Source organism: Agelaius tricolor, unplaced genomic scaffold (genome assembly GCF_023055355.1).
Source record: "Agelaius tricolor isolate 1412-34295 unplaced genomic scaffold, bAgeTri1.0.p SCAF_25, whole genome shotgun sequence".
Classification (NCBI taxonomy): Eukaryota; Metazoa; Chordata; class Aves; order Passeriformes; family Icteridae; genus Agelaius; species Agelaius tricolor.
The window spans coordinates 5,209,753-5,227,469 of NW_027269285.1; the positions used below are offsets into that span (position 1 = coordinate 5,209,753).

General features: G+C 45.8%; 1 protein-coding gene across 1 annotated transcript; it reads right to left on the reverse strand.

Moving 5' to 3' along the window:
- Nucleotides 1-830: 830 nt before the first annotated feature.
- TMEM248 (transmembrane protein 248) lies at nucleotides 831-17,461 on the reverse strand. Its single transcript, XM_071447807.1, has 7 exons — nucleotides 17,029-17,461; nucleotides 8,837-9,011; nucleotides 7,614-7,899; nucleotides 5,893-6,043; nucleotides 5,063-5,246; nucleotides 4,360-4,503; nucleotides 831-3,512 (listed from the first exon to the last, which is right to left on the reverse strand). Exons 2-7 carry the CDS (start codon nucleotides 8,993-8,995, stop codon nucleotides 3,492-3,494), a joined length of 945 nt encoding a protein of 314 aa, XP_071303908.1. The 5' UTR covers nucleotides 8,996-9,011; nucleotides 17,029-17,461; the 3' UTR covers nucleotides 831-3,491.
- Between the last annotated feature and the right edge of the window lie 256 nt (nucleotides 17,462-17,717).

A 17,717-nucleotide genomic window follows, 5' to 3' on the forward strand; every position in this document is an offset into this window, starting at 1 on the left:
GTCACTACAGGTTGAATCTTATTGCTATTTATTCCATGGACGTGCACAAATCCTGTTACAAGGAGCTAAAAATAAGGCAGCCCAGGGAAATCTATGCTTAGATCCCAACAGTTCTGTAAAGAAACATCTTCAGGAAGTAAATAAAAGGGAATATTGGTTGTGCCAGGAAGCCTTTGCAGAGCAGGGCAGAGCTGGAGCAGCTGGGGTGATCCAGTTTTTAGCTGTCAGTAAAAGTCACAGCAGAGCTGTAAAAACCCTTTAAAAAGGAGAAACACAACCCAAGGTGTCCCAGCATGCCAGGAAAAGGCAGAGCAGGGGACAGGGGCTGTGCAGAGCCCCTGCAGGGCTCTGAGGGACAGGGACAGCTCAGCCATGGGCTGCAGGGAGATCCAAACCCTTCCTTTGCTCTCTGAGCTGCTCCCAGCCAGGGCTCACACACACCTCAAGGTCAGGCCTCAGACTGCACCCAAGAATTTGGCAAAAGCTGAGAGGAAGGACCCACAATGGATCCTTTGTGTGCGTGCAGCTCCTGAGGATCTCCCAGGACAGGGAAGGCTCAGGAATCCAAATTTTGGTGACAGCAGACAAACAAGTCCCAGGAGTTAAAGAGAAACAGGGGCTGCTGCCTTCAGATTGATTTTCTCCCTGCCAGGCAATTCATCACCAGCAAGGTTTTGATGAGTGCTGGGGGGAAAAAGAGAATTTACAACCCAAATTCAATTTCATTTTGCTGCAGATTTTTCCCTGATTTCCTCCTGTGCTCCACGTAATTTTGGTTGATTTATGAAAGCTCTGCAGCTACCAGGCTGTGGAAATAAAGACAGCAAGGGTAAACTTCATAGTTTTTTATTCTGCAAAGCAATATGCACATCTTACAAACACAAAAATTAATCTAGGAGAGAAATGTCATTTCCAAATCAGCTATTAACCATCATGCAACAAGACAAGTGAAATGTAAGAACAAAACAGAACAAAAAACAAAACATAGCCATCTCGAACCCTACAATCACCTGCAGAGGGTTGAAACCAAGGCTCAGATTTTCTATGTAATGCCAAAGAAAATGCAAAAAAAAAAAAAAAAAGAAAATGGCAGCTTTCTAAGAACAAGAAAACACGTACAAATAGAATCAAAACTGATTCAAGTCATAGTTAAAAAGAAAAAAGAAAACAAAAAAAGGAAAGATCAATATGATCTGAACTTTTAATATTAAGTTTTAACTCTTCTGTTTGGCTGCATTTAACTTTGTACATCGCCTGGGAACAATCCAATATTCCTCAGCATTCCAGCACTTGGCCTGCTGGGACACCCTGCACCTCCTGCTGCAATACAGGGGGCAAAAGGATGAACTAAGGCCAAAAATCCAACTCTCCAACGTTTTCCCTTTTGCATCTGTGGGTGACAATCTTTAATATTCCTGGGGGTGCAGAAAGTGGGGGAGAAGTGGCCAAGGAGGTTCCTTTCATTCCCAAACAGTTCCCTTGACAGCCCAAATTCCAGCTGGGATGTTTGGAGCTGGAATTTGTTGAAGGAGAAAGGATTTGCTTTGCTTTCCTGGAGAAATCAGAGGATTTTGGGTGGGTTTTGGGTATTTCCAGGATTCCTCTCTCCCAATCCATCTCCTATTCCTGCCTTTGGGGCCCAGACCCAGCCACCCTCAGAGGCAGCTCCTGGAGTGAGGATTGATTTGTGGGATTTAGGAACAGCTCAGGAGAAGCTCTTGGCCTGTCTCACTCCCCTGCCTCATCCCAGGGAAGCAGCAGCAGCCCACAGCAGCATCAGGAGAAAACTGGGAGCTTCATTTTATCCCTAAACTTCAAACCAGGCCATCTCTAAAGCTTTGCCTTAACATTCCCTGGAGGAAAACATGTCAGGTAATCCCAATTTAGGGAACTGAAACTGTGGGAGGAAACAAAACTGTGACTGCTCAAACACCCTTAACACTCGTGAACTTACTGAAGTCCCAACACACACAGACCAGGAGTGGTGTCTGGAGGGAATAAACTGGGAATTTTCTGCCAGCATCACTGAGACTATGAGATTCTCACTTGGCTTTTTTCTTCTGTGGAGTTTGGAGCAAAAGGAGGAGGAAAAAAAGCCTGTGGGAAGGAATGGAGGAATGAATGAAAGCTGGGAGAAAAGTAAAAAGTCAATTAAGGCAACCAGTGAGATTTAAAAGCAGGGGTGGAAGTGTCTGACCCCTGAAATCCAGGAGGCTGCTCAAGGAATTCAGGAAGAAAAACCAGCAAAAGGCAGAATGGAGAAGGGAGAAATGCACAGAATCAAATCTCTGACTGAAGAATGGACACAGAGAACAGAAGGGGTTTCACTGGGTGGTTTCTTGGACCTTCCTCACAAGAGCCCCACTTTTGTGGCCATTTCCCCTGAGTGGACAGCAGAAAATGGCAAATTAATGAATTTATTGGGCCAGAGCTCAGCAGTGCCAGTGGCAGCTGCCCCTCAGAGCTGCAGGCACAGTCCCAGAGTGAAGCTCTGGAACAAACTCTGGGGATCTCTTTTCCTTTCACTCTTTGCACTTGCCCAGGGCTGTGCAGAGCCCCAGCAGGCTGCTAACACAATACATCTTTTTATTAAGTTTCACTTTTTCTAGAAAGAAAGGAAAGAAAAGGGAAAAAAAAAAAAAAAAGCTTACAGACAGCTGCTCTGCAGCAGAGACACACAATCCTGGCTGGAGGGCTGGGGATGGGAGGCCAAGTGGAAAAGTTTTCCAGATAGTCTCTGTGCTGACTGGTTCTCTGGCATTCAGCAAGCCAAATGAAATACCAAAAAAACAAACCAAAAAAACAAACCAAACCAACAAAAAAAAAAATCAAACAGTTCTTTTCAGTAAGTAACAGTTTAAAATGGGACTTCACTTCTTAATTTTTTTACTATGAATAAAAGCACAAGTTTGTCCTAAATACAGCACTATTAAAATGTGAATATGTATTTTTTTTTCTTCCAAAAGAGAAAAAAAAAAATCTAAAATGTTGATATCTTTTCTTGCAAGCAAGGAGCAAATGGAATAAAGTATTAGGCCACACAAACACACATTGAATTCATGTTGTAGATTGGTGGCTTTGGAAATGCAGGATTATATCAAAGGTGCATACTTGGTTCAAACACACTGTACAGATTGGGCAAAAAACCAAACATCTCTTGGTTGGTTTGAGACACTTGCAAAGGCATCTTCACCTGCCCAGGTGCAGCTGGACAAAAATCTCTGCCTCTGTGGAGCCTTTTCACTGGAGTTATCTACACCAACATGGGGCTGTCCCAGGGCAGGGCCAGGGGACAAGCACATCTGCTCAGAATTACTCTGGATATTCTGCTTTTATAAATATGTACAAATCAATTACAGGCACTTTGAAATGTCTTTGGTTGGAATAAACCAACATTGCAAGGTAATGGATTCACAGAGTGTTAAGACCCAGGCTGGGTTCAGCAGGCAATGGTTTCGGTCGTTCTCAGGAGGAGGAGGAGGGGTTTTTCTTTATGCTTCTGACAAAGCAACCTGGAAGAAAAATAAAGGAAGAGAAAATATTTAATTAAAGGCAAATTCTTAATCCTGTAACAGTGATACGATTTATCTCTGTGAGCTGGCAGAGCTGTCCTTGACTTTTCAAAGAAAGCTTGGAAAGTCTGACTTGGAAAGGAAATCAAAGGGAGTCTGAAGGCGTTTTGTACTTTGCAAAAATCAATACAATAAAAGTCCCAAACCACTCAAAACCAAAAAAAAAACCCACAAAAAACACCCCAAACCAGCTCAAACTACAAAATAGCATTGAGACCAAAACGTGTCAACTCTGGCTTCCTACTTCTCAATTAAAAATATTCATATTTAATCCTTCAGGCAAACTGCAGGTCCCCAAGGTAATATTGAACAATGATTCTTTCAACAGCTTTGTTACTGTTTTTAACTTAATTCTAATTAACAACCAACGACTCTTTCAACAGCTTTGATTTTAACTTAATTCTGATGAACAACCCTTAGAATTTTGTATCATGTTTTACTCAAGGTTTTCAGTCTGTTGTGGTAAAAGATAAGGAATAAATGAAGATTTAATGCCACCTATTCATTGCTTCACACAAAACAGTTCAAGCAACACCACAATTATGGCAGAAGAGTCACAGCCCAGCACTTCCTGAGCTGCAATAATCCATTTCTGCAGGACAGAAATCTCATTTTGAGGATCTCCAAAGCGCTTGTGTGGATTTTATAACCCCAACCTGCACTGTCCACAATGAAAGGCAATTAAATCCCCATCTCCAGAGACAAGAAAAACCAGTCTGTCCTCTGCCCAACAGGAGCTTTTCTCTGTTTCCTTATCAGAGGCAGGGTTTTGTCAGCACTCACTCACCTTTTCAGAGCAGAATTCTGTGTTGCTTTGCCTCAGTTTGCTTGGTCTGCCTTTAATGACTGCATAGCAGAACATTGTGATCACCATCACAAAGAGGAAGTAACTGGTGTGCATGAGGTGCAGGTTTATTAGAGAGCGATCATCCTGCACACAGAAAAGCAAATTAAAACCATTTACTGACTTAGCATTGGACATCAAAGCAATAATGAACAAATCAACCCAGAAATTACTTCATTAATCTTTCTCCCTTTTACATTAATCTTTCTCCCTTTCATTAAACTTTCTCCCTTTTACACAGCAATGGGAGTGATTCCTAATGGTGGCACAAAACGTTTTTGTGATAAAGATCTGTGTTAAGGATATTTTCCACGTATTGGCAGAGGCTTTTGTGAAATGATTTCAAGTTATAAATGGTGGTTTTTAAGAGCTGTGAGGCACGTGGATGAAGATCATCAAACCCATGAGGGTGGAGCATTCTCAGCCCTCACACCCCACAGTAAACCAGCAGCAAAAATGACGATTTTAGGAACCGTATCCAATGAAACCACACGATAAACCAGCAGCAAAAATGACAATTTTAGGAACCATATCCAATAAAACATACGATAAACCAGCAGCAAAAATGACAATTTTAGGAACCATACCAAATTAAACCAGAGCTAAGCATTTAGTGAAAACACCAGAGGAACAGCCCAGCACTTACATCTGGAACTATGACAGTCAGTTTGGGGTTTAAAGCATGGTAGACTTTGCCAATTGCTCCCTTGTAACACCAGAAGGGGTTGTAATCCTGGGCATATTTTGTGTTCGAGTCCCTGGCTGTGGTGAAGATCTTGTACCACAGAGTGGCATTGCTGTAGGTTTCAGGAACACAATGTGGTGGCTGACTGCAAGAAAACAGAAATAATCAGCACCCTGAAATGTATTTTCCATGTTCAACCAGGACAACTTTGCTTCTCAAAACATGGTTTTAGTTTGGGTCTTCCAAAGCAGCAACAAAACCCCAAAGTTTAAGTTAAAAACCCCCAAAAGCCACATGATTGCTATGCTGAAATCAGAATTTAACTGCATGCTGTTGCACTAAGCAAATATCCCACAGCTTAACTGGAAAAACACTGGTTTTCCTAAGGCTGCCCACAGCCTTGGCCTCTCCAGGTTGGATGGAACAGTGTCAGGGAATCCAGAGAAGACAAAGGGAAGATATTTTGGGGAAGGCAAAGCAGCCTCTGCCTTGTGCTGGTCTCTCAGCAGGGAAGAGGGTGAGAACCTCAGTGTCAAATCTCATCTCTGAAATCAATTATGGGGTAAATCCCTTGAATTTCCACAGATTCTGTTGCTCCCAGTGAAATTTAAAAGGGAGGCATGGGCCAAAAAATCACACAAAGACAGCAGAGGTTTCGTGACAAACGTTTTACCACGGGGGAAGGAGTGCAAGGATGTAATTTCCATGACCAACAGGAATTTTCAGGAGGATCTAACAGCTCAGGGGAATGAGTGAGGCAGGAAGCAGCCCCTGGGGAGAGCTGCACTCACACTGTGACTGGGAACACGTTGCTGGCTGCTGTCACAGTCATGCAGGTGCTGAACACCACCTGCTCGCAGTGGCCGTGCAGGACACACTCATCAGAGTTCCAGGCAGCTGGCAGGGTGAAGGTGATGTTTATCTCCTCGTGGGATTCTCTGCCTGGGAGAAAGAGACAAGGGAAGCTGGGATTTGGTTCACAGAAGTATCTGAGCAACAATCACTGGGAGAAGGAGAACACACAGATGATTAAGGGAGGAAGCATCGCTCTGGAGTCAGCCCGGATCTTTGCAGGCAACAAAGAGAGCAAAGAGAAAAGTTAAACCCAGAACAAAGCAGAAAATCCCCCAGCTGCTGCTCTTTCTAATCTCTCCCACCTCTCCCAGCCTCATCAGGCTGCTTTCAGAAATTCAAAACTCTAAGTGAATTCATGCATGTTCACAGACCTTCATCAGAAAAGCCTTTCTCCTCCTAAGAACTTTGCTCCACATCTGTTTTTTCTGATGCTCACTTTTCAAACTGGAGATATTTGGTGTAGAGAAAAAGGTGTCAGCAGATACTGAGCTGCACATTAAGTCCTGTATGATAACCCCACGTGGAGAAATTCAGACTGAAAACAAATCCAGGCTGCTGCAAATGGAACTTGCATTTGGTAGCTCTCAAAGCAGCAACAAAATAACAACAGAAACCCCAGTAATGCACATTTGCAGCTCGTGGCAATGTCTCTCCACAGGTTCAAGACCTTCAACATTATCATAAAATGCAATTCTGGCTGAAAGCTAAAATACAGTCAGGTTCTATTATCAATTTCTATTAATTCTCTATGAACTCCTGTCAAAACTTCCTGGCAGGCAGCCAGAGAGCAGATTGGTCTCTGCACACCACAGAAGCCATAATCATCTTATCTGGTTCTGTTTGTGATATTAAAGCTGATTCACTTATGCATTTTAGACAAACTAGAATTTTTTAGGCCACATAATACTCTCTACTGCATCTATACCACATTTGAAATGTCAGTTGAGGACTTGATGGATCAAGACAAAACTGAAGAGAGTCACTGTTTGGAATTTTGCTGGCTTAAAAATGACCTTCCATTGTCATTAGGTTTAATCATTTCAAACTGCCAAGCCTGATCTTGGCACACCTGCAGGTTCTTTTCCATTCTGAATGCAGGGAAAAGTTCCTCTAACAAACAAGAACTCCATACAGGAATAAACTCACAATAAATCTGGGAACACATCTGTGTTCTGTGTATAAGAGTTATCTCACCCATAGTAAGCTGGTAAATTTTTATTTGATTATATAGTGATTAAAATAATCACTATATAATCAAATAAATAATATCCATTAAAAACAATATCATTATTTTAAATAAAATAATTATATTATTATTTGGAAATAATGAAATAATATCATTATTTGGAATAACAGAATGGTTTGGGTTGGAGGGGACCCTAAAGACTCTCTTGTTTCACCCCCTACCATGGGCAGGGACACTTTCCACCAGCCCAGATGTCTCCAGGCCCTGTCCAACCTGGCCTTGGACACTTCCAGGGATGGGGCAGCCACAGCTTCTGAGCACTCATCACCCTCAAAATAAAGAATTTCTTCCTAATATTTAATCTAAACCTCCTCAATTTCAGTTTGAAGCCAATCCCTCAGTGAAAGGTTAGGAAAAAACCCTCTAAAAGCCAACTGCAACCTGAATTGTTGAAGGTCCAGCCTTGCCTACCTGAAAGTCCAATCTGGTGCCCAAAAATGGTGGAGCTGAGGTGTGTGACATTGCGAGAGTATCCCCCAAAAGGCCTCAGAGGGTCCAGGGTCAGCGTGATGGTGACAGAGATGTTGATGGGACCAGAGTCCTCGAGGGTCTGTGGGGACTGCGTGGAAGACCTGGCCTGCCCGCTGGTCACGGTGCTCTCTGGAGTTGTGGTGTCGTTCAGGAGGTGCTTCAAGGTTTCATTCTCAGATATACAGAAGTCCAAATCATTAAACCTCAGCAGGAAAGTATTCCAGTCCTTAAAACAAAAGGGGAGATTTTAGGCCCGTGAGGGAGCTCCCGCCTCGCTCGGTTCCAGGCCATTGAACAAAAATCACACGGCTCAGAGAGCAGCACAAACACCAGCAGGGCTGGCTCAACAACAGCAAAGTTGTTTGCAGGAGTCAGATGGGTTCAGTCCCAGCTCCCTCCCCTGAGCTGGAAAGGAAACTCAGTCTGTTCACAGAGTTCACAGAATCACCAGGTTGGATGAGACCTTCAAGATCATCGAGTCCAACCCAGCCCCAAGCCCTCAGCTAAACCCTGGCACCCAGTGCCACATCCAGGCTTTGTTAAACACCCCCAGGGATGGGGACTCCACCACCTCCCTGGGCAGCCATTTCAGAACTTTATCACTCTTTCGGTGAGAAACTTTTTCCTAATATCCAACCTGCATTTCCCCTGGCGCAGCTTGAGGCTGTGTGCTCTGGTTCTGTCAGTGCTGCCTGGAGAAAGAGCCCAACCCCAGCTGAGCACAGGCACCTTTCAGGGAGCTGTAGAGTGACAAGGTCACCCCTGAGTCTCCTTTTCTCCAGGCTGAGCACCCCCAGCTCCCTCAGTGGCTCCTCACAGGGTTTGTGTTCCCAGCCCCTCACCACGCTCCAGGGTGAGCAGCTTCTGCCCAGGTTCCCCTCCTTACAGGACAGCACTGAGGGAAGAAATTCCTCAAACCAAGCTAAATAAACAAACTGAATAATACCTAAATAACAAACTGAAAGGTTCCTAGCCACAGCAGGAAAGACCCATGACAGATGACTTGGCCTCATCCTTGATATAAAACAACTAACAAACCCCCACCCCAACAGCCCTTCTGCAAATAACATGGAGACAATCCCCACACAACTCTGTGCTCTCTGGGAGGGGAAAAAACCCAACTTTGGGCGTGTTTTCTAAATGAGCATCATTTCTGCACATACCTCTGTCATTTCTGGGGATTTGATCTCCTTGATCTTGAAGAAGTAGCCCAGAGTCAGGAAGGCGATGGCCATGGCGCTCACGCTGATCATAAAGACCACGAGCGGAGGGCGGCTGCTGATGTAAACCTTCAGGTTCTCCAAGAGGTTTATGTAGAACATTATTCTGATTGTTCACCTGAGGGGAAAGAACGTTCCAACAGAGTCACTGCACTGTGTGGTACAGCTGGGGGGTGGTGGATCAGACAGAAGGAGAGAAATGGGATTGTACACAGAATTGAGATTAAATTCCATGGCTGTGCCCTTCACTGAGCACAGAGCGTGGGCCTGAAATACAGCAGTGATCAGAACAGGCTCCACATCACCTTCCCAGGGCCACAAGGTGCCAGCTGGGAACAGCTTTTAAAGAATGAGGGCTTCCAGCACAGCCCAGCATCACTGGTAAGTAATAAAGCCAGTTCTTGCCTTTCCCCAGGCAGGTACCACTGCTACATTTTAATGTCAGTAATGTCTGAATGCACAGAGGTACAAATCAAACATTGCACAACCTTTGAAAACCAAGGCTGAAGCCTTAAGGATCCCTCCTTACCCCACCCCAAATGCCTCTGTTTTCAAAGCAGGACCTGAGAAGCAGCCCTACATTATTTAAGGCTTTTGCATCAAGAATCCTATGGGCAAAACCACCCAAAAAACTGCATTAAGGTGGAGGCTGGAAGATTCCTGGTCTTTATTTAATTCTTGCAGGATCTTGAACTTTTTGTTCTGTCTGTAAGCATAACCAGGACCTTACATCCTGACAAAATGTCCCAAGTCATTATTTTTTGCCCCAAATCTAACATTTTGTCTGATTCCCCTCCTGAAATTTTATCTGCAGAGCAGAAAGATCTAAATTCCTGGATCAGCTTCCCCATCTCGTGGCCAGGGAAAAGCAAACAGCCAGGAGTTAAAGGGCAGCCTTGTGACATCTCCTTCAGAAGCTCTGCAGGGAGGAACTCCAAGCCCACCTTTATCTTTGTCCTACCTAAAACCATGGCTGAAAAGGCTTTTAACCCCAACTAAAGCACCAAGGCAGGAGCTGCTCCTAGCAACGTGCTGCTGATCTCCAAAATTCTGAGGGAAAGGCAGAAAGAATTCTGTGCTGCAAGGGTTAAATTGGAACATCCATGGAGATCTGATAACACTGAATTAAGGCAGGGGCTGCTCCTGCACTTTGGGGTGATTCCCACTGACTCCTATTTCCAATGCAGGTGGAGCAGGGCTGGAAAGTGGCAGCTCAGAGGAGGAGAGAGGCACAGGGCAAGGCAGGGAGGGATCTGTTCTGTGATCTTTTGATTTAAGAGAAAACAAAAGAAGGGTAAAGAACAAGCCTGAAGACAAAGCCCTTTTCAGAGCCCGCAGAGTACAATGATCCCAACTTCCTTGTGTACACTCAGGATTTTACTGGCAGGAATGCTTCAGCAGTTCCTGTTAGCAGAAGAAATATTGACAGAACCTGCAGAAGTGTCCCAGAGAGGGGAAAATCCAGCTCAGGGAGAAGAGACAGAGGTGCAGTGTCAACAACACAACCCTGGGCTGTGCCTGCTGACTCCCCACTCGCTGTCCTGGCTGACACCAGCTGAGACAGAGCTCTCCAGAGCTCAAGATCTCACCCTGGCTCTATTATTTTGCACCAGCAACCCCTTTCCATCCACCCTGCAAAGCCCAGGAAGATTTTCTCAGTGAGAAGTGGGGGCTGCGAACGCCTCTACAAAGGCAGGGTGAAAAGCAGGGAAAGGAGGGGGATGAGAGGGGAAGAAAAGGTGATGAGAAATGTCCACCTTACCAGAACTTGGTCCCAGAGCAGCTGTGGCACAGCCAGGGCAGGTGGCAGGAGGCAGCAGGGACAGGGAAGGGAGAGCTGGGGCTGGCAGGGATCATGCTGGGAGCGTTCCGCCCTCCTGCACCTTCTGCCTGTCTTGTCCCTGGCAGCAAATTCCTTCAAAGAGCCACAGTTAAAAACCCCAAATGCTCCATCCAGGGGCAAAATCCCAAATACTCCTTCTGGAAACGTGGGAGACACGTGGGCAGATGGAAGGAGATCAAAACCTAACCCAAAAGCAGAGTTGTAGGCAGCGTCCCCTCCTGAATTTCCTTTAGGGAATAACACAGATGCAGAGTTTATTGCAGATTTTAATCAGGGCTCGGTGTCACCCACAGCACATCCAGGGCTGGGATTCCTTTTTTAAAGGGGTTTCCATCAGCTCCATTAGAATTTGTTTGCCACAGGATCTAAAAGCAGCCATAAAAAAAAAAAAAAAAAAAAAAAGGGATGTGCAGAAAATCCTACACAGGGAAATATTCAGGCTAATATTTTTATGTAAGAGATCACCAGCTTTTAAGTGCCAGTTGTTTAATATGCTGCCATAACTCACTGGCTTTGAAAGCAATTAGAAAATGCCATAAGCTGCAATTTCCAAGGAGTAATGTGCCTTTGGAGCATTTGGGAGGGAAAAGGGAACAACTGTGGATTTCAATACTGGAGCTGACATGAAAACAGCAATGGGGGAAAGCAGAAGGGTGAATGTTTCCATGCTGCTGCCTGAAGAATTACTGATTTTTTAATCAAAGTACTTAAACAACTTTAATTGTCACGGAATTTGTGATGCAGATCAGTGCATTACATCAAAGTGTCTGTGGATTTTCAGGGTTCCTTCAACTCCTCTCTGTTAGAATCACAATGCATCACAACTCTTCTGCCAGCTCTAGTAACTAACTTCCTCCTCTGTGTAAATGAATAACTTCAAGAATATCATTTAAACTTTTATTTCTTGTTCACAGAGTTAAAAAAAAGAAAAGCAAACCAAAACAAAACAATGCTTTTACCTCCTGGCAGGTCAGGCATGCAAGATCAGATTTCACTTTTTAGCCAAATAAATAATTGAGTGAGTGGCTCTAATGACTGCTGCTGCCTCTCTCCACTCCAGCAAAGCCTTTTAATACTTGGTGCAATAAAAATCTCCCCAGTCAGACTAAACAAGGAGCTCAAGAATGAAAACTGCCAGGCTGGAACATTGGCCAGCAGCTGCAAGGTGATGGCTGGGTAGTGAGGGATGCTCAGCAGGAGTTACAGCTGCTGCAGCTCGCCAGGAAAGCCTGCAGATGTTGTGCTCTTAAATCAGCATCTACAGACCCGGGCAGGGAAAAAGATTAAAATGCTAAAGGGGGGAAATACAGCAGTTCAATCTGTCAGAGTGCCAGAGAAACACAGAATTGAGCGAGAAAAGATTCTATAATTTGGGGAGATTTCCTCCAAAACAGCCCCTGACAGCAACCTCAAAGGAGCAACAATGTGAATTCCTCTTTATTTGTGGATGAAAGAGTGTGGAAGAGGAAGCTGCTGAAATAGACTGATGAGTTTCTCAAGGCTAAATTGCAAACAAGGAAAATCTTGAAGTCTATTGCAAAGACCAAAAAGTCAATGCAATGAGTCACAGCTGAAATATTAAATTCCCATTTGGAGGCTTAATATCAAAGGAGCTGAATTCCTGAGAACAATAAAAACCCCATGTGCTGTACTAAAGCAGGTATTGAAAGCAAAATTGCACTTACCAAAGTGAAAAAAACAAACCCAAACCAAACATGAATTTTAAAGAGATCAAAGTGGTTTGACATTTTTGTCAATAATGTCAACCACCTCCCTGCCACTAGAAAGCTTAAAATGATGGAATTTCCTCACAGATATTTCCCCTTCTTGTTGTGAGGGCAAGGTAATCACTCTAGAGGAGGGGTTTAAATGTGAAATCACCACTGAGATATCCTAAGGAGGAAAATTGGGTGAAGGAGAAGGGCAGGAGGCAGCAGTGCCTATCCCAGGATCTCACAAGTGTTTCAATTTTCAGTATCTCATTGCACAGAACAGTGTTTAAATTAAATGTGCAGCTCAAAAATAGAAATCAATTGTATTTTCAAAGGTGCCCCACTACCAGGAGGGGTTAGGAAATGGCTCAGCTCAGGGTTAACCACTTTGAATGAAAATGATGTCGTGTGCCAAAGGAATATTTACAAATCCAAACCAAACAGAGCATGGGAGAGCAGCCATAAATAAATGCAAACAAAGCAGTGGCGTTCACCTCAAACACCTTTAACAACAATCAACAGCAGCAGGTCCCAAAATCATCTTTCATTTGGATTTCTTCTCTTCAAATCCATGTCTAAGAGTGAAAATACAGCGAAATGAAAATCAGAGCTGTGTGAGCTGATGGGGCTGGTGCTGTTCAGCACCTTTGAGGGTGACAGGGACATGGGGACAAGCTTGGCAGTGACACCAGTGGCAGGGACACCAGTGGCAGTGACACCAATGGCAGGGACACCAAACCGTGTGGGAAGGATCTGGACTGGGGAGGTGGCTTTGGGCCAACCTGATGAGGTTCAAGTGTAAGGAAAGTAACTTCAGCACCCTGATATCTGGGGAAACAGAGGTGTTAGGGCCTGCAGCAGCTCCAGATCATCCCTTTAGGAGTGGGATGAAATTGCAGAGCCTGAAATCCCCCCCAGCAGCAGGGCAGGCAGGAGGGAGGGACTGATCCTGGAGGAATCCCCCAGGGCACCTCAGTGCAGCTGAGCCTCCTCCAGCATGAACAAAACAAACCAAAGGCAACAACTCCTAGGAAATGCCAGCAGGTTTCTTTCTCCTCAGCACACAGGGAGGGAGGCAATCAGGGCGTGTGGAGGAGGAAACCTGACAGAAACATCACCTTGGGTCCTTGAATCCAACCCAACATAACCCCGGGATCAGCAGCTGTGCACAACCACATCTGCTCCAGAGGGAGATAAGGGGAACTGCCTCCAGTCTCTTATCAGTTTGCTGAGCTATTTTATCCACAAATATGTTTACTGAGGAAAAAAAAATCTCCATTTTTCCAAACAACTTCCATTTTCCTGGAGCCTGGAAGCTGAAAGTGGCAGGGAAATGGCTCTGCCATGCACTGCACAGGGCAGGAGAAGAACAGCCCTGGAAATGTGGACAAGGACATTCCTCCCTCCTGGCATCCTGATAAAGGATCAGGATGCAGAAAATGAACAAAAACCGGGGACTTGCATGAACAGACAGAGCAAATGCTTCATATTTGCATGAAATGTTTCTTTTCACCTCTCAAAACACTTTTCAAAGATTAATTCATCATTTCAGCGTCCCCAAGAGGGGCACCAACAGCAAACACTTCAGGTCTGCCCATGAAACAAAGCCAAGGAAGGGAAGTAATTTGGTGAGTGACAGAAAATTCCAAAGATCAAACTGAGACTGAATTTAAAACACCCAAATTTCTGACTTCAACTCTCTGTAAAGACAGAAAACTTGAAAAAAATGATGTAAAAAATAAAAAGGAAAACAAACATTACTCAACCTGTGTGTGACAGCCCTTCCCAACAGACTGGTGTTGTTCACAAAGTCTGCTGGATTCACCACAAGCACCTGAACTTTGTGCCAGCTGATACTCTGGGGACAGCAAAGGTGATTTCCATCTCCCACGGGAAGAAAAATCCGTGCAGAAACAGACAAACCCAAACAAGCTCCAAGTCTTTTTTGTATGTTCTCGGTTCTTAAAATGATGAATGAGAAAAGGCAAAGAAAGTTACAAGTCAGGAAGCAGCAACAGAGTGAGGAAGCTTTTTTTCCCCTGGTTCAATGAACCCTGAATTCTGACTTTTGTTAGAAGTGGAAAACATAATTTAAAACATACCCAGCTGTAAAATCAAAATGAACTCAACCTCTGGTTAAAAATCAGACATTTTGGTGCCAAACTCAAAGCAGGCATCCCTGTCTGCCAAGAGCCTGTGCCATGGGAATGAATCCACTTTCCTCTAAAAGAGCTCATGGGCATTTTTAAACCTTCCAGCTTGTCCAAGTCATGACTTCCAGTGTGAGTTACCACAACCCAAATCACCCAGACTGCAATAAAACACACAATAATAGATGGAGGACTCTGAATTTGTATTAAAAATGCTATTCTGGTTACTGCTGCCCAGCATGAGAATCTGGCAGAGCAAAGCAAAAATAAAATTATTCCATTTTATAGGACCTTTAAAGATCCATGAGAAATCAAAAAATACAGGATGGCTTTAATGAAGAAGTGTGAAAATTCTCAGCAACTGTTCAATAATGACAAACTGGTTGAGTGACCAGTTCAAGGTTAATTGCTGACTTCATTAAAGCTACTCATTAAGGAATGTGGGACCCAATTCAGCAGTGAAAGTGCAGAGAAATGCCAGGAAAAGGCTCTTCAGTCTGTAATGAGAACTGTGAGGAGACAGGGATGCAGACAGATACACAGCTTGAATCACAAGGAGAAAAATGACTGACAAGCTGAGGAAATGGCAGCTTTGGGGAATGGCAAATTCAGAGTTTGGGTGTGGAAAGAAGGGAGAGAAGCAGCAAAACAGCCAGTGGCCACTGATGGAAATAGAAACAGCAGCAAAACCAGCTGAAATGAGGGAGCTGGGACACAGCTGAGATATCAAAGCTGTGGAATATTCTCATGTCTGTGAGCTTCACCCCCGCTGCTCAGAGCAAACAGCACCTCAGCCTGCCCAGCCCCAGCGGGTGAGTTCACTCTCCATTTCACAGACTAACAGACCCCAAATGCCAGCATGCACACAGCTTTTCATCCAAAACAGAGCCTGGGAGGTCTGAGCCCTGGGAACCTGCTGTATTCACAGGGCAGGACAGTTTGAGGAAGAAAATTCATTCCCACCCAGCCATGCTTTGGGTAAGGGGAGGTTTGGGAAAAGCAACACAATCCTGACACCAGCGAGTTTCATTAATAGTTTAGGGCTAGATTGATCAAACAGCTTAATTTCTACAAAGCCTGTGCTGTTGTTTAATAAAAAAGCAGATTATCCCAGCTGCCAGACCTGCGGGATCAGCTCAGGGAGTGCTCCAGGAGGGGTCTGGGGTGCCAGGCTCTGTCCCCAGCTCACAAAGGACACCCAGCTCTGTCTGTCCCTCAGCTGGGCACTCCCAGAGCACAGGGACTATTTTGTTTTCTCAGGTGACCTTTCAAGCTCTTGTCTTTCAAGTGGAAAAGAAGAATCACATTCCAGCAGAGCCACTCCTCAAATCAGGGCAGGTAACAGAGCGAGCCGGGGTTTAATCCTGCCCGGTGGGCCGGGCTCAGGGAGCGATCTGCAGCCACAATTGGGGATTATTTGTGCTCGGGCTGCCACAGAAGTTATCTCAGAGCTGGGCACACCTGCTGAGGGGAGCTGGAGCGCAGCCACCGGGATGGTTCGGGCACAGGCAGGTGCAGCTGAAAGCCGTGAAACCCGAGCCGCTGTGTCCTGCCCAGGGGCACAGGGATTCATCGGGAGCGTTTCCTGTAACTCAGCCCTCGGAAAAAAACGCAATAATCATTTACCACAACAGCCAGGCCCAGGGTTTTTTTTTTCTCCACCACGTTGTTGCAGCGGCCAAACTTCGGGGAAGTTCAGCGAGGATGGGGAGAGCAAACCTTAATTACTGAATCCTTATCTGCCCTCCAGGCAAATTCACCCCGATAATTCCATCTCCAGAGCTAATCCTGGAAATAAATTTCCCCCAAAAACAAAGCCTTAAAGAGCAAACAAAGAGAAAATGGGGACAAATAAAATCTCAGCTGTGCTGGAATGGATTTTTCTCCCAGGGTGATTTGGACGTAATGGAGCAGCCATGTTCCAGGCATGATGCACCAGGAATTTTATTATTAAAACCATCAAGAGATCATAAGTCAAGTTAACCCCCAAAAAAAGTGAAAGAGGATGAAATACAGGTACAGAAAATTGAGGAAAACATCCCAAAACAACCACACAAAAAAGCCCCACGCAGGAACCACTGTTCAGAGGCTATTTTGAAGCACAACTATTTTTAGTGCTACAGAAATTATTCTTTTTCACCGTTGGTTTTTTTTTCCCTGTTACGACGCCACGCAAACTTCAAGCTGACGACCTTTCCCAACATAATTATTATACGTAAATAACAAAAATAAACCGAGACATAACCCCCCCAGCAGAGCCGAACACAGCCGGGACCCGGGGCCCGGGGGTAGCGCGGCCCGAGGCTCCCCGGGGGCTCTCCCGGTGCTCCCCCCGCTGCTCCCGGCCCCGGAGCGGCCTCCCCCGGCCCCATCCCTCGGCCCCATTCCCCGGCAGGCCGGGCCGCAGAGCCGCCCCCGTCCGCTCCTTACCGGCGTCCGCGGCGGGGCTCAGGCCCCCGGGCCGGGCGGGGCTCAGAGGCGGCGGCGCTGCCGTGCGGGCGGGCTCTGCACCATGGTCCTGCCCTGCCGGGGCTGCGGGCACGGGCGGACGGGCGGCGGGGGGAGAGGCCGCTCCCCGGGCAGGGCAGCCCCGGGCCGGACACACGGACAGGCCCCGGCACCGGGCCCCGCCTCCGCCGCCGCTTCCGGGCCGCAGCCCTGACCCCTCACCCGCCGACGGTGGCGCGGGGGGGACAAGATTGAGGCGGCGCCGGCAGCGCGGGAGGGGCCGGGAAGAGCAACGGGAACGGAACCGGGAATAGAACCGGGAACGAAACCGGGAACGGAACTGGGAATGGAACCGGGAACGGAAACGGGAATAGAAGCGGGAGCGGTCCCGGGAGCAGCATCGGGAACAGAAGCGGGGACGGCACCGGGCCCTCACGGCGCTCTCGCACCGGCCCCGCGCTCCCTCTCCAGCCTCCCTCACGATGTTCCCGCCTTCCCCCTCCCCTTTTCCTCCAAAAATTATCCCAAAACATCTTTTTTGTTATATTTCCTAACATAAATACTTATTCCAATACCGAAAAGTGTTCAGGGTTAAAGCCCTAAAGCAAACAAACCTTTGCTTACATTTATCGTGAAAAATAATAATTATATCATTGTTTCTATTACAATAT

Excerpts from the sequence above, each read along its gene's own strand:
- TMEM248 (XM_071447807.1), bottom strand. The coding sequence starts at position 8,995 with ATGTTCTACATAAACCTCTTGGAGAACCTGAAGGTTTACATCAGCAGC. Across the intron at positions 5,247-5,892 it reads AACGTGTTCCCAGTCACAGT|TCAGCCACCACATTGTGTTC; the intron begins GTGAGTGCAGCT and ends GTTTTCTTGCAG. Across the intron at positions 3,513-4,359 it reads CAGAATTCTGCTCTGAAAAG|GTTGCTTTGTCAGAAGCATA; the intron begins GTGAGTGAGTGC and ends TTTTTCTTCCAG.